Here is a 17584-nt window from a genome sequence, read left to right as displayed (position 1 = left end):
GATGGCTCAGATGGCGCTGGGCAGGCAGGCAGCTCAGATGGCGCTGGGCAGGCAGGCAGCTCAGACGGCGCTGGGCAGGCAGGCAGCTCAGACGGCGCTGGGCAGGCAGGCAGCTCAGACGGCGCTGGGCAGGCAGGCAGCTCAGATGGTGCTGGGCAGGCAGGCAGCTCAGACGGCGCTGGGCAGGCAGGCAGCTCAGACCTGCTGAGGCGCACAGTAGGCCTGGTGCGTGTTGCCGGAACTGGTGGTACCGGTTTGTAGACACGCACCTCAAGGCTAGTGCGGGGAGCAGGAACAGGGCACACTGGACTCTCGAGGCGCACTATACACCTGGTGCGTGGTACTGGCACTGGTGGTACCGGGCTGATGGCACTCACCTCAGGGCGAGTGCGGGGAGAAGGAACAGTGCGTACAGGGCTCTGGATACGCACAGTAAGCTTGGTGCGTGGTGCCGGAACTGGTGGTACCGGGCTGGAGACACGCACCACAGGGAGAGTGCGTGGAGGAGGAACAGAGTTCTGGAGACGCACAGGAAGCCTGGTGCGTGGTGTAGGCACTGGTGTTACTGGGCTGGGGCGAGGAGGTGGCGCCGGATATACCGGACCGTGAAGGCGTACAGGAGCTCTTAAGCACCGAGCCTGCCCAACCTTACCTGGTTTAATGCTCCCCGTAGCCAGGCCAGTGCGGCGAGGTGGAATAGCCCGCACTGGGCTGTGCTGGCGAACCGGGGACACCATGCGTAAGGCTGGTGCCATGTACACCGGCCCGAGGAGACGTACTGGAGACCAGATATGTTGAGCCGGCTTCATGGCACCTGGCTCGATGCCCACTCTAGCCCGGCCGATACGTGGCGCTGGGATGTACCGCACCAGGCTATACACACGTACAGGAGACACCGTGCGCCTTTCCGCACAACACGGTGTCTGCCCGTACTCTCGCTCTCCACGGCAAGCCCGGGAAGTTGGCGCAGGTCTCCTACCTGACTTCGCCACACTCCCCTTTACCCCCCCCCCCCCCCCCAAGAAATTTTTGGGGTTTCTTCTCGGGCTTCCTGGCCAGCCGTGTTCCCTCATAACACCGGTTCCCCTTCGCGGCTGCTTCCGCTCTCCTAGCTGCCTCCACCTGTTCCCATGGAAGGCGATCCTTATCAGCCAGGATCTCCTCCCATGTGTAGCAACCCTTTCCGTCCAACACCTCTTCCCAAGTCCATTCCTCCTGGTACCGCTGCTGCTGCTGCTGCCGCTGCTGCCCGTTGCTACGCTGCTTGGTCCGAGATTGGTGGGTGGTTCTGTAACGGCAGCCTTCACGAGAAGAGAGGGTGTGACAGGGATCGGACCAACACGCAGCGTAGCCAGTGCTCAACATGTTTAATAAAACGATAAACAGTGAACACTTAACACGATACAAAATAACAAATGTGGCAAACCGATACAGCCCTATCTGGTGCAGAGAAAACACAAAGACAGGAAACAACCACCCACAAACCCCAACACAAAACAAGCCACCTATATATGATTCCCAATCAGAGACAACACAAAACACCTGCCTCTGATTGAGAACCATATTAGACCAAACATAGAAACAGACAAACTAGACAGACAAACTAGACACACAACATGGAATGCCCACCCAGCTCACGTCCTGACCAACACTAAAACAAGCAAAACACACAAGAACTATGGTCAGAACGTGACACCGTTTGGGTTGTCAATACTAAATATAGAAAACTGTTGGGCCGGCAACCTGGACCTACAAGCTGCTGTGAAAACATTTGCACACAAAAATGCAAGGTGACGTAGTCGCATATTGCAGCTCCTATAGGCCTCTACATAGAAAAAAAGAGATTAGCATTAATAATACAATCTTAGAAAAAAGGGTTCCAATAAGGTTATTCAGCTGTCCCCATAGGAGAACCCTTTATGATTCCAGGTAGAACACGTTCGGGTTCCATGTAGAACCCTCTGTAGAAAGGGTTCTACATAGAACCCAAAAGGGTTCTACCTGGAGCCAAAATGGTTCTACCTGCAACCAAAAGGGTTCTTCAAAGGGTTCTCCTATGGTAGAACCTTTGTTTCTAAGAGTGTAGACTGGTTTTATGGACTTTACACCATTTTCTATCCAAGCTGGGAGAGAGCGTGAGGACGGCTCATGTCATGCAGATTCAGGTAGGCTATACAGGAGTGTGGTATATTTTTAAGAAATACGTTGGTTGCTGATTAGTATGCTGTTGTCTCTAACATTCAGTTCACAATCTGCAATGTTTGAATTTCCAACTTTAATTAATGAACCAGTAATTACATTGTTGCCACCAGCCAGCAGTCTAAATGGACGCCCTGCGACACCATGTGTTGGGTGGTCCAGAGAAACTGCGTTATGCCAGTGCAATGATTGCTACTAAAGCTGTGTGTTACTGTATAAAAATATCATATAGCATCCTTGTATTGGATTCAGGCCTAGATTGTCCTCTTTCCTGATGTTACCTGCAGAGATAGCTACAGTAGCTCTGACATTCACAGGAAAGGTTCTACAACAACTTGTAACACTATGTATCTGCAAAGGGCAGCTGCCACAGACAGGGGAGTGCTGGGAATGTAAAAGTCTGCTGCTTGAATATCACCTTGTTCAGAAATATTGTTGAAATTGTATGGTTTGGATATATGGAGTTTGCTGTAATGGAGGTGCATCGCTTAAGCAAATTCATAAACGACCTTATTATGTTACATCCACCATGCAGTGCTTGGACCCTTATTCATCAGGTTTGGAGAGGCAATCAGGTATATTGATAAGTCAGTAGATGTTGTAGCTGTGGGGGTGGCTGTTGGAACAGGACTCACAGATCCGGGGCGTGGGTAGGGGACCCGGCCTTCGTAGGGGGTCCAGTGGTGCTCTGGTCTCTCCCGGTGGGCAAACTGGCCATTGAACGCTGCTCGCACATCATCCATGTGGTACACACACACCGCATAGCCCTGGAACACAGCACTATGGAGGGGAGAGAAATGTATTTTGATATATTCATTTCAATATACCAGTAAATGGTATGAACATTAAAAACATGACTCAGCTGACCTTGTAGTGCTGAAGAGGCCAAAAATCTCTGGATTCTTCTCATCCTTGTTCTTCAACACAAATACATCCTCTGAAATGTGACAGTTAATAACAGATTTATTTATTTGGAATACATGCATAACAATAAGCTAATGAGGCGTGATTTCGCCTGACATAGTAAATGTTCTCACTCGTCAGGACACCGTTGTTCAGAGGAGCTAGCAAACATCACAGCTAACACAATCACTTCAATCTGAAGCTGGAAAGTCAGCAAACTAGCTGCAATTTGTTTCTTTTGACCTTTTTTCAATTTACATTTCTTTGTAAGTATGCCTAAAAATTATGCCAGCTGATTCATTATTTCAACTGGCTGAGAAACGCTTCCTGCTTTTCTGTCTCATCCTGACTCCTGACATGTTCATTACTATGGGGTAGCTGAAGATCTCATTTTAATATTGAAACAATGTTGCAAATGTTGAAGAGAAATACAGCAAGGTTTACGCAAATCTCCTCCATTGAAAACTAAATGTTAGTCTAAAAGTAATGTGAGATCATTTCTAGATGCTTTTTATAGTGGAGATCAAGTTTATAAATTGCCTGGCTTGACTGATGAGACAGTGGATTGTGCAGTCAGATGGAACAGAGTAAATAGACATTTTAACATCATAGATTTAGCCGGTGGTAACTTGTGGAATAGACACCTGCTGAAATGCGGTTTTGGCAAATCAGTATTCAGGATTAGACCCACCCGTTGTATAATTGTTGCTTTGGAGTTGTTACTGTAAGAGAGTTTATAGCTAATGGCTACCTGCTGTTAGCTAAAAAACCTAGCTAGTAAATGAAAAAATGGACAATAAAAAATGACAAAGGACAGGAAAAAGGACGGGAAAACAAGTAACTAAACTTACACAAGCAAGAGAAAACAATTCAGACAGAAAACAAGAAAGGTAGTCTTTGTTTATGTTCTAAAACACCTAGGTACAACTAGCCAAGTGCAAACCAGCTGTAACATCTACTGTATCCAGCTGTAATCAACTAAGATCGATAAATTTAAAAGCCCCAAGCTCAGCAACCTTGCTATCAAATTTGCAGAAGGTATTGCCAGTGAAGCAGGGAAGAAAAAATATAAAGCAAAAGTTTTAAAAGAGCACCCAGAGACCCTAAGAGCAGACTTTATGCAACAAAAAGACAAAGAAATCAATGTGGATCTTTTATTTTTCACTGAACGTCCAAATGTTTGGCATGCAGCCCTGCGCAATACAAAAAAACATCTTAAAATGTCTGGAAACAAGACCATGAGACAGTTGTATGTGGACACAACCCCAAAATTGAATTCATATTAATATATATAATAATGGAACAGTAATGATCCAAGGCTCAGATGCCAGTCTAGAGCTGTTTGAAGAAGAGTTCGATAGGATGTATCCATTAGTGGATGATGAACTAAAAACGGACATGTCTCCACTAACAATGCCTGCAACACCCAAAACTTGGGGTTAAAAAATAGGAGGTCCACGGTACATCACTCCCTCCCTTACTTGTAGCAGCCGTGTGCACCCCAAAAACGTTTACCTACCAGCCGAGCAACAGAGCCCCCCCACCTCCCCGCTATCTAAGAAGAGAGAGGAGGCCAATTTAATCTCAGATGAGCAAGACACAGACATCTCTTGCCACTACTAACATATCCAACACAAAGGTGTTGAAGCACCTTTGGCAGGGATTACAGCCTCAAGTCTTCTTGGGTATGACGCTACAGAAATACCTTATTTACATAAGTATTCAGACCCTTTGCTATGAGACTTGAAATTGAGCTCAGGTGCATCCTGTTTCCATTGATCAGCCTTGAGATGATTCTACAACTTGATTGGTGTCCACCTGTGGTAAATTCAATTGATTGGACATGATTTGGAAAGGCACACACCTGTCTATATAAGGTCCCACAGTTAACAGTGCATGTCAGCGCAAAAACCAAGCCATTACGGTCAAAGGAATTGTTCGTAGAGTTCTGAGACAGAATTGTGTTGAGCCACAGATCTGGGTAAGGCTATCAACAAATGTCTGCAGCATTGAAGGTCCCCAAGAACACAGTGGCCTCCATCATCCTAAAATTGTAGAAGTTTGGAACCACCAAGACTCTTCCTAGAGCTGGCCGCTTGGCCAAACTGAGCAATCAGGAGAGAAGGGCCTTGGTCAGGGAGGAGACCAAGAACCCGATGGTCACTCTGACAGAGCTCCAGAGTTCTTTTTTATAATCTTAGTTTAATTTAATTAAATGTATTGACTGAAGATTACACAATACAACAGCTGTAGTGTTGTACCGGTATACATTATTATACAGTTGAAGTAGGAAGTTTACATAGACTTAGGTTGGAGTCATTAAAATTTGTTTTTCAACCACTCCACAAATGTCTTTCTATGTAGAGAACTATAGTTTTGGCAAGTCGGGTAGGACATCTACTTTGTGCATGACACAAGTCATTTTTCCAACAATTGTTTACAGATTATTTCACTTATAATTCACTGTATCACAATTCCAGTGGGTCAGAAGTTTACATTCACTAAGTTGACTGTGCCTTTAAACAGCTTGGAAAAGTCCAGAAAATTATGTAATGGCTTTAGAAGCTTCTGATAGGTAATTGACATAATTTGAGTCAATCGGAGGTGTACCTGTGGATGTATTTCAAGGCTACCTTCAAACTCAGTGCCTCTTTGCTTGACATCATGGGAAAATCAAAGAAATCAGCCAAGACCTCAGAAAAACAATTGTAGACCTTCACAAGTCTGGTTCATCCTTTGGAGCAATTTCCAAACTTCTGAAGGTACCATGTTCATCTGTACAAACAATAGTATGCAAGTATAAACACCATGGGACCACACAGCCGTCATACCGCTCAGGAAGGAGAAGCATTCTGTCTCCTAGAGATTAACGTACTTTGGTGAGAAAAGTGCAAATCCAGAACAACAGCAAAGGACCTTGTGAAGATGCTGGAGGAAACGGGCACAAAGTATCTATATCCACAGTAAAACGAGTCCTATATCGACATAACATGAAAGGTCGCTCAGCAAGGAAGAAGCTACTGCTCCAAAACCGCCATAAGAAAGACTGACTACAGTTTGCAACTGCACATGGGGAAAAAGATTGTACTTTTTGGAGAAATGTCCTCTGGTCTGATGAAACAAAAATAGAACTGTTTGGCCATAATTACCATCGTTATGTTTGGAGGAAAAAGGGGGAGGCTTGCAAGCCAAAGAACACCATCCCAACCGGGAAGCACGGGGGTGGCAGCATCATGTTGTGCGGTTGCTTTGCTGCAGGAGGGACTGGTGCACTTCACAAAATCAATGGCATCATGAGGGAGGAAAATTATGTGGATATATTGAAGGAACATCTCAAGACATCAGTCAGGAAGTTAAAGCTTGGTCGCAAATGGGTCTTCCAAATGGACAATGACCCCAAGCATACTTCCAAAGTTGTGGCAAAATGGCTTAAGGACAACAAAGTCAAGGTATTGGATTGGCCATCACAAAGCTCTGACCTCAATCCTATAGAAAATTTGTGGGCAGAACCGAAAAAGCATGTGCGAGCAAGGAGGCCTACAAACCTGACGCAGTTACACCAGCTCTGTCAGGAGGAATGGGCCAAAATTCACCAAACTTATTGTGGGAAGCGTTTGACCCAAGTTAAACAATTTAAAGGCAATGCTACCAAATATTAATTGAGTGTATGTCAACTTCTGACCCACTAGGAATGTGATGAAAGCAATAAAAGCTGAAATAAATCATTCTCTCTACTATTATTCTGACATTTCACATTCATTCTTAAAATGAAGTGGTAATCCTAACAGACCTAAGACAGGGAATTTTTACTAGGATTAAATGTCCGGAATTGTGAAAAACTGAGTTTAAATGTATTTGGCTAAGGTGTATGGAAAATTCCGACTTCAACTGTATGTACTATTATTATTACCACTGAAATTAACTGTATTTCATTATGCTCATTGCATTGTAGTGTATTTACTGAAATGCTGTAACACTATGCTGCTTTGGCAATATTTACAAATTGTGTTTCATGCCAATAAAGCAATCTGAATTTGAATTTGAAGAAAGAGAGATGGAGAGAGAGTGAGAGAAAGAGTGGGAGACAGAGAGAGAGAGAGGGAGAGAGAGTGAGAGAAAGGGAGAGAGAGCTTTAGGGTTCCATCAAGTAAACGTACTATAGCTGTATCCCCTGCCTTCACACACACACACACACACACACACACACACACACACACACACACACACACACACACACACACACACACACACACACACACACACACACACACACACACACACACACACACACACACACACACACACACACACACACACACACACATCTGTACCTAGCTCGTCAAAGTGTGTGTCGATGCCGTTGGGTCCAGCCACAGAGCAGATGAGGCGAGTCTTTAGGAAGGAGCTCCAACGATTCACCAACATCCTCTGACCTCCCTGATCATTCTGAAGGGAGAGGATGGAGAAAGGGAGAGGGAAGAGAATAGGTTAGAATGGGAAGGAGTCGATGACAGTATACAGTACCTTCAGAAAGTATTCACACCCCTTGACTTTTTCCACATTTGTTATGCTACAACAGCCTGAATGTAAAATTGATCAAATTTAGATTTTTTTGTCACTGGTCTACACACGATATCACATAATGTCAAAGTGGAATTATGTTTTTAAAAATGCTTAAAAAAAGCTGAAATGTCTTGAATCAATAAGTATTCAACCCCTTTGTTATGGCAAGCCTAAATACGTTTAGCAGTACACATTTGCTTATCAAGTCACATAATAACTTGCATGGTTTGTGCTTAATTAACATGACTCCACACATACAAATATCTATAAGTTCCCTCAGTCGAGCAGTGAATTTCAAAACACAGATTCAACCACAAAGACCAGAGAGGTTTTCCAATGCCTCACCTAGAAGGGCACCTATTGGTAGATTAAAAAAAATATACACTGCTCAAAAAAATAAAGGGAACACTTAACAACACAATGTAACTCCAAGTCAATCACACTTCTGTGAAATCAAACTGTCCACTTAGGAAGCAACACTGATTGACAATAAATTTCACATGCTGTTGTGCAAATGGAATAAACAACAGGTGGAAATTATAGGCAATTAGCAAGACACCCCCAATAAAGGAGTGGTTCTGCAGGTGGTGACCACAGACCACTTCTCAGTTCCTATGCTTCCTGGCTGATGTTTTGGTCACTTTTGAATGCTGGCGGTGCTTTCACTCTAGTGGTAGCATGAGACGGAGTCTACAACCCACACAAGTGGCTCAGGTAGTGCAGCTCATCCAGGATGGCACATCAATGCGAGCTGTGGCAAGAAGGTTTGCTGTGTCTGTCAGCGTAGTGTCCAGAGCATGGAGGCGCTACCAGGAGACAGGCCAGTACATCAGGAGACGTGGAGGAGGCCGCAGGAGGGCAACAACCCAGCAGCAGGACCGCTACCTCCGCCTTTGTGCAAGGAGAAGCAGGAGGAGCACTGCCAGAGCCCTGCAAAATGACCTCCAGCAGGCCACAAATGTGCATGTGTCTGCTCAAACGGTCAGAAACAGAGGGTGGTATGAGGGCCCGACGTCCACAGGTGGGGGTTGTGCTTACAGCCCAACACCGTGCAGGACGTTTGGCATTTGCCAGAGTACACCAAGATTGGAAAATTCGCCACAGGCGCCCTGTGCTCTTCACAGATGAAAGCAGGTTCACACTGAGCACATGTGACAGACGTGACAGAGTCTGGAGATGCCGTGGAGAACGTTCTGCTGCCTGCAACATCCTCCAGCATGACCGGTTTGGCGGTGGGTCAGTCATGGTGTGGGGTGGCATTTCTTTGGGCGGCCACACAGCCCTCCATGTGCTCGCCAGAGGTAGCCTGACTGCCATTAGGTACCGAGATGAGATCCTCAGACCCCTTGTGAGACCATATGCTGGTGCGGTTGGCCCTGGGTTCCTCCTAATGCAAGACAATGCTAGACCTCATGTGGCTGGAGTGTGTCAGCAGTTCCTGCAAGAGGAAGGCATTGATGCTATGGACTGGCCCGCCCGTTCCCCAGACCTGAATCCAATTGAGCACATCTGGGACATAATGTCTCGCTCCATCCACCAACGCCACGTTGCACCACAGACTGTCCAGGAGTTGGCGGATGCTTTAGTCCAGGTCTGGGAGGAGATCCCTCAGGAGACCATCCGCCACCTCATCAGGAGCATGCCCAGGCGTTGTAGGGAGGTCATACAGGCACGTGGAGGCCACACACACTACTGAGCCTCATTTTGACTTGTTTTAAGGACATTACATCAAAGTTGGATCAGCCTGTAGTGTGGTTTTCCACTTTAATTTTGAGTGTGACTCCAAATCCAGACCTCCATTTATAATTTTTGTGTGATTTTGTTGTCAGCAAATTCAACTATGTAAAGAAAAAAGTATTTAATAAGAATATTTTATTAGGATGTGTTAGGATGTGTTATTTTAGTGTTCCCTTTATTTTTTGAGCAGTGTATATATCCCTTTGAGCATGGTGAAGTTATTAATTACACTTTGGACGGTGTATCAATACACCCAGTCACTACAAAGATACTGGCATCCTTCCTAACTCATTAGAGGAAGAGGAAGAAAAACCCCTCAGGGATTTCACCATGAGGCCAATGGTGCCTTTGAAACAGTTCAAGTTTAATGGCTGCAATAGGAGATAACTGAGGATGGATCAACAACATTGTAGTTACTCCACAATACTAACCTAATTGACAGAGTGAATAAAGGAAGCCTCTACAGAAATAAAATATTCCAAAACATTTATCTTGTTCGCAACAAGGCACTAAAGTAAAACTGCAAAGGGTCACATTGCCTTCGGAAAGTATTCAGACCCCTTGACTTTTTCCACATATTGTCACTTTACAGCCTTATTCTAAAATTGATTTTAAAAAATCTGCACACAATATATTCACACAATACCCCATAACAACAAAGTGAAAACAGGTTTTTAGAAAATGTTTGCAAATCTATTAAAAATAAAAAACAGTAATACCTTATTTACATAAGTATTCAGACCCTTTGCTGTGTGACTCGAAATTGAGCTCAGGTGCATCCTGTTTCCATTGATCATCCTTGAGATGTTTCTACAACTTGATTGGACATGATTTGGAAAGGCAAACACCTGTCTATATAAGGTCCCACAGTTGTCAGTGTATGTCAGAACAAAAACCAAGCAATGAGGTCGAAGGAATTGTCCGTAGAGCTCAGAGACAGGATTGTGTTGAGGCATAGATATGGGGAAGGGTACCAAAACATTTCTGAAGCATTGAATGTTCCCAAGAACACAGTGGCCTTCCTCATTCTTAAATGGAAGAAGTTTGGAACCCCCAAGATTCTTCCTAGAGCTGGTCGCCTGGCCAAACTGAGCAATAAGAGGAGAAGGGCCTTGGTCAGGGAGATGACCAGAACCCGATGTTCAATCTGACAGAGCTCTAGAGATCCTCTGTGGAGATGGGAGAACCTTCCAGTAGGACAACCATCTCTGCACCACTTCACCAATAAGGCCTTTACGGAGTGACCAGACGGAAGTCAATCCTCAGTAAAAGGTACATGACAGACCTCTTGGAGTTTGACAAAAGGCACCTAAAGACTCTCAGACCATGAGAAACAAGATTTTATGGTCTGATGAAACCAAGATTGGCCTGAATGCCAAGCGTCACATCTGGAGGAAACCTGGCACCATCTCTAAGGTGAAGCATGGTGGTGGCAGCATCATGCTGTGGGGATGTTTTTCAGCGGCAAGGCAACTTCAAACAGCCAAGACAATGCAGGAGTGGCTTTGGGTTAAGTCTCTGAATGTCCTTGGGTGGCCCAGCCAGAGCCCGGACTTGAACCCGATCGAACATCTCTGGAGAGACCTGAAAATTGTTGTGCAGCAACGCTCACCATCTAACCTGACAGAGCTTGAAAGGATCTGCATAGAAGAATGGGAGAAACTCTCCAATTACAGTTGTGCCAAGCTTGTAGTGTCATACCCAAGAAGACGTGAGGCTGTAATCGCTGCCAAAGGTGCTTCAACAAAGTACATAGTATGTAAATGTGATATTTCATTTTTTTTTTTTATAAATTAGCAAAAATGTCAAAAACTTTGATTTTGCTCTGTCATTATGGTGTGTTTTGTGTTATTAATCAATGTTAGAATAACAAAATGTGGAACATTTCAAGGGGTCTGAATACTTTCCGAAGGCACAGTATGTTTGGAACAAATCCAATACAACATATTACTGAGTACCACTCTCCATATTTTCAAGCATAGTGGTGGCTGCATCGTGTTATCGGTATGCTTGAAATCGTTAAGGACTAGGAGATTTGTTCAGGATAAAAAAGAAACGGAATGGAGCAAATCACAGGTAAAATCTTAACGGAAAACCTGGTTCAGTCTGCTTTCCACCCGACACTGGGAGATGAATTCACCTTTCAGCAGGACAGTAACCTAAATCATAAGGCCAAATCTACGCTGTAGTTACTTCCAAAGAAGACATTAAATGTTTGTGAGTGGCTGAGTTACAGTTTTAACTTAAATCTGCTTGAAAATCTATGGCAAGACTTGGAAATGGTTGTCTAGTAATGATCAACAACCAATTTCACAGAGCATGAAGAATTTTGAAAAGATTCCAAATACTTATGGAAATAAGATAATTATGTATTTAATTTTCTATAAATTTACAAGCATTTCTAAAAACATGTTTTCAATTTTTCATTATGTGGTATTGTGTATGATTTAAAAAAAAACACATTTTAAATTCAGGCTGTAACACAACATAATGTGGAATACGTGAAGGGGTATGAATACTTTCTGAAGGCACTGTATATGGGGATATTCTGGCATGCAGGATAAAGCAAAGCATTAGTTCCGTTCTCACCGCACAGACACGTCCCACCCTGGTGTAAACAGCCTTGTTAACCCCCTCTGCGTTTGTCCCTCTCTCCGTGAAGAAGAAGTAGACCTTGTCATCATCCCTGTCATTGTTATCAGGAATCACCACCGACCCAATAAACTTAGGTTCTGGAGGAAAGATGACAGTTTCAGAAAGAGAAGTTGAAAGTGACCATGTAATGTAATTAACCTTTCCAGTACAAAGTTCACTGTGCTGTCCTGGAAATGTCACGCAATCTACTTTTATTCAACTATATTTAGGCTAGAAAGCATATACACTGAGTGTACAAAACATCAAGAACACCTGCTCTTTCCATGACATAGACTGACCAGGTTTATCCAGGTGAATGCAGTGTAGATGAATGGGAGGAGACAGGTTAAAGAAGGATTTTGAAGCCTTGAGCCAAACGAGACATGGATTGTGTATGTGTCAGTGGAGGCTGCTGAGGGGAGGACAGCTCATACCAGATAATGGAATGGAATCAAACACGTTTCAGCCATTACACTCCATTCCAGCCAGGTAAGTGTGCCATTCAGAGGGTGAACTCAATATTAGGAAGGTGTTCCTAAAGCTTGGTATACTCAGAGTATACTGTGTAGTTTGTGAAAAAGGTACTGTTACTATTATTATTGTAAATACATGTTTAATCCTCCGTTGTTAAGACAATGGAAAGGTACAATTCTTTATTATCTAAATGTTGAAAGTGTGTGGGCGACAGAGAGAAACAAAATGGTGCAGTTTGAGGCCAAGTGGCAGAGAGTGATACAGGCGCTGGAGATGGGGGTGTGAGCATGTGGGTCTGGGCAGGTGTGATGTCATTTATGTTTGTGTGACATTGTCGTTTGTATGTGTATGTTCTGTATTGTTTAAAAAAATGAAATAACATCGTTAAAAAAATGAAATACATGTTTAAGTATTCAGTGTATCCATTTGGGAAAATTAAAAAAGTGTTAAAAGTTTTAAAAACCACTTACTTTAAGAGAACTTGTATCAACATAAGCAAATAGGAAATTCCCCATGTCACAGAGATTCAATAGGGACTACACCATCATTTCTGCTGTTAATTAAGAGAGAATTCTGCTCACGCAATTGTTATTTGTGAAATAAGGTAAGCTATGACTTTACTGTGTTTTTGATGAACCCTCAGACTGAAATGTTAAAGGTAGGCATATGATATGTAGAATTCGACATTACCTGATTGCTCAAATTCTAAAATGTTCACCTAATTTCAGTTTAAAAGTGTAGAGAATCATTGTACAATCTAAACTGATGGGAAAATATTTTCAATTACCCAAAATGTCTTATTTTCAGCTGTTTGAAGCTGGTGTACAAAAGAGCAAAAATAAGTAAAAGCTCAATTTAAGGACCAGGAGAAGCATAGAAATAGCACATGTAGAATGGGTCTACCACTTATCACACTTGCTTTCAATGAAAGATATATGAAAGATATATCAATCACACTTCTATGTGAATTTGGTTGTGTCGCCAAAAAGCTACATACTGGACCTCTTCAGTATGTAGTATGTAGTTATTCAGAAATTAAACATGTTTCAGGCCTAAAAGTTCATGGTTCATTTTTAATTTGTTTCCTCGTTGGGGGCAGCAGGTATCCTAGGGGTTAGAGTGTTGGGCCAGTAACCAGATGGTTGCTAGATAAAATCCCAGAGCTGACAAGGTAAAAATCTGTCATTCTGCCCCTGAACAACAGTAACCCACTGTTCCTAGGCCGTCATTGTAAGTAAAAATGTGTTCTTAACTGACTTGCCTAGTTAAATAAAACAATTGGAAAGGCATTCATGCCTATTGAATACTGCAGGTGCTGCAGGAGCCAGCATTGTAAGAGCATCTATATAGTATATATAGTATCCAATCCTACAGTACAAATTCCTTGAAAAGAACCCATGTTGCTAACGGTTGTGGTGAGACTGTATACGTTGAAGACGTGGGATCAGATGGAGCCAAGATCGGGCTGGTAATTCACTATTGAGACATATGAAAGTTTGCTACAAAAAAAGGGACGGTTACAGTTACTCTCTTCACATGAATATGTTCTTCAAAAATGTATTGACAATAATCACAGTGTACTTGTCAGATTTGTATTTTTTTTACATTTGATGTTGTCCTGGTGGTAAATGGAACAATCTGGAAACCTGATGAATAACTAAATCAATACAATTTAATTTAAGTAATTTCAGCATATTATTATCTACATCGGAGGCTTTCATTGCATCATTAGATTATCAAAACTGCTGTCTAGTATCTGATTATATGTAACTTTCCTCATTGTATTAATCATTGTTATATATGAATTAGGAATATAAATACAATACTGCATAACATTGTACTTCTAAATATGATGTTCAATTGCATTTTCATTTTCTACAGTATTTTCTTTGATTTGCCATTTTTGTTGCTTCATTTTAAAAAGGACTTTGATTTTACAGCTGAAAAAACATGAATTGTATGTTTTATACTCTGTGAAATAGAATAAATCAGCACATGGTGTAACGATTTTCATCGTCGGATGAAGAGTAGTCAGACCAATGCGCAGCGTGGTAAGTGTTCATATTATATTTATTAGAACAGAAACACTAAACAAAATAACAAAGAGAAGAAACGAAAACGAAACAGTCCTGTAATGTGCAGCAACACAATACAGAAAACAACTACCCACAAAACCAACATGGAAAATGGCAACATAAATAGGCTCCCCAATCAGAGACAACGAGAAACAGCTGTCTCTGATTGGGAACCAATTCAGGCCACCATAAACCTACATACCCCTAGACCATACAAAATCCCCATAGATAAACAAAAACCCTAGACAAGCCAAACCCTAGACAATACAAAAACTAAACAAACCACCCTTGTCACACCCTGACCTAACCAAAAAATAAATAAAATAAAATATAACTAAGGTCACGTTCGTGACACATGGAATATTCTAGCTGTGTGTGTTTCCTTGAAATTCTCTGGTAAATTCAGACCCTTCGCTGGTAAGTATCTAGATGTAGCCTACAGCTCAAGGAAAGTTATTAATAAATAAAAAAGATTTAAACCATATAACTCAAAATGGTACATAGCAGGGATGTACTGTGTTATAGCCCACCTTGTTTTCAACTTGAGTATTGATTATAATTTGCATCAAGCTACTTTGTCTCTGACTTGTCCGATCTGTTTTTGAAAAAAAAGGTGTGATATGTGAAGTCATGTAGAGATGGATAAGAATCTAAGCAGCTAGAAATCTTTATAGGGGCAGACAAATAGAGTGTGAGGTGCATAAAAAAGGGTTCCAAATAGGTTATTTGGCTGTCCACATAAGAGAGCTATTTTTGGTTCCAGGTAAAACTCTTTTGGGTTTCATGTTGAAGCCACTGTTGAAAGGGTTCTACATGGAACCCAATAGGGTTATATCTGGAACAAAAAGGGTTCTACTTGGAACAAAAAGCTGACAAGGATTCTCCTTTGGGGACAGCTACAGAACCATTTTAGCTTCCAGATAGAACCACTTCGGTAGCACTTAAAAAAAAAAGATTGTAGATCAAACAGAGAGTAATAATGAGATAACCATAAATGCCCAGCCACTGACCGTTGAGCTGTTGTCTGTCGTCTCTCTCAGTACGTGTGTAGCTCTGGTTGTTCAGTCGACACAAAGCTGCGTCATTCTCCCAGTAGTCTGTGTACAGGCCAATATACAGCTCTCCTCCTAACAAACACATGTTTCACCAGAGCAAAGTTTTACACTTCTGATTTTTCACACAAACATACAATGAATAACAAAATTACAATCAATTGCAAATGTTGGTGATTTTGGGAAACTATGTTTGGTTATTTATCACAATCTATACTTTATTTCCACATGGTGGCAGCATTGTGCTAAAACTAAACCTGCCTCTGAGCACTGTGCAATATACTCAGTAACAGCAATTCTACAAGACTAGAGTACGAGTCTTGAAAAGAGTTAGGGTTAGTGTGCCTGACTGAGACAGAGAGACAACTGGGAGAAGAACATACTGTATCATGAAACGCAAAATAAGGTAGAAAGTGAAAGAACAGAAGTGAAAATGCGTTGCATTATGTGTTAGGTATTCTTACTGTCCAGAGTGGATGTAACGGGGCTGTTGTGGTTGTAGGGACATCTCCCTCTGCCGCTCTCTACACTCTGCTCCTCCAGCTCAAACTGCCTGACCTGAGGACCAAAAAGTAGCAGTGAGAACACACACGCATGCTGACACATGCACACACAGCGACATCCCTGAGCTTGACCTTAGCCATAGCGTGCCTGGTGTCAGAGGAAGATTCTTTGTTTTTCCTGATGCTGTTGTCACAGGTCCTCTCAGACTGACAGTGGATTATATAAACTAAACTAACTCACAGCCCAAACAAACACACTCCCTCAGAGGACACACAAACTACCTCTAAGTACCAACTCCCTCTTTCTCTATTTCTCTACCCCTCTTCTCTCTCTCTCTCTCTCTCTCACTCTCACTTCTCTCTGTTTCTCAGAAGACACATAAACTAACTGCCAGTAGGCTACCATAGATTAATAAAATGTCAAATGTCAACGTTTTACCTACAGATTCCATATTACTGTATCTCATATTACTGTATCTCATATGACTGTATCTCATATGACTGTATCTCATATGACTGTATCTCATATGACTGTATCTCATATTACTGTATCTCATATTACTGTATCTCATATGACTGTATCTCATATTACTGTATTGACTGTATTTTCATTATTTAAAAAACAAATGTATTATTTGTGCAGTTCTTTATTAACATTTTTGTCATTTGTTACATTTGACTGTTTAAAATCTAGCATTACTAGAACCTTTTCTGAAATTGAGACAGATATATAGTATTGAATAAATACATTGAACAATCTCTTTCATAATTTCGTTAAACAATAAAAGCTCATTTACCAACATTTCTTAAAATGGATATATAGCATTTTTGAAAAAAACTCATAATTTATGTCACTCCTTGTGTATCTCTTTGTTTCACTGTCAGGTGAATAAACAAACTCCCCTTCTCTCTCTCTCTCTCTCAGGAGACACAAATTGACCAGTGGATGTGTTGCAGTATTTACAGATCATTTAAGAAAGACTGCATGTATCTTAAAGAACAGATGACGAGACAGAGCCAAACCAGCAGCATGTCCTTCTAAATGTGTTTATACATGTATTAGGTTCACCACCCCATTCACAAAAATGTTTGTTCCTACAGCCAGTGAGTCACGTGGCCGTGGCTTGTTACATAAAGCAGACAGACAGGTATCCAGTTACTGTTCCCTCGAACGTTAGAATGTGTAAAACGAGTGACCTAAGCAAAAAACATCCAGTCATTGGCAGTCCTGTGGGCAAAAACAGCTTGTTGATGAGACGTCAAAGGAGAATGGCAAAAAGTACAACAATGGTGAGCAGAACGGCATCTTGGAACTCACAACTCGTTGGTCCTTGTTACGGATGGGCTATTTCAGCAGACGACCACACCGGGTTCCACTCCTATCCATAGCCGCGGGAACTAGGGGTGCTCAGGGTGCTGTAGCACCCCCTGAAAAAGTATAATT

The 17584-nt window shown here is 42.3% G+C and overlaps 1 protein-coding gene across 1 annotated transcript in view; it reads right to left on the bottom strand.

The window, feature by feature from the left end:
* Positions 1-17584, bottom strand: part of LOC120065853 (semaphorin-3E-like) — a 28730-nt gene that overhangs the window by 7489 nt on the left and 3657 nt on the right. The window contains exons 4-9 of the mRNA XM_039016901.1: positions 16102-16186; positions 15596-15712; positions 11992-12134; positions 7434-7548; positions 3067-3136; positions 2835-2979 (exon numbers count right to left, since the gene is read on the bottom strand). Of these exons, the coding sequence (XP_038872829.1) occupies positions 2835-2979; positions 3067-3136; positions 7434-7548; positions 11992-12134; positions 15596-15712; positions 16102-16186 (675 nt within the window). The remainder of the gene's footprint in view (positions 1-2834; positions 2980-3066; positions 3137-7433; positions 7549-11991; positions 12135-15595; positions 15713-16101; positions 16187-17584) is intronic.

Source organism: Salvelinus namaycush, chromosome 21, assembly GCF_016432855.1.
Source record: "Salvelinus namaycush isolate Seneca chromosome 21, SaNama_1.0, whole genome shotgun sequence".
Classification (NCBI taxonomy): Eukaryota; Metazoa; Chordata; class Actinopteri; order Salmoniformes; family Salmonidae; genus Salvelinus; species Salvelinus namaycush.
This window is presented reverse-complemented; position numbering and strand designations above follow the sequence as displayed.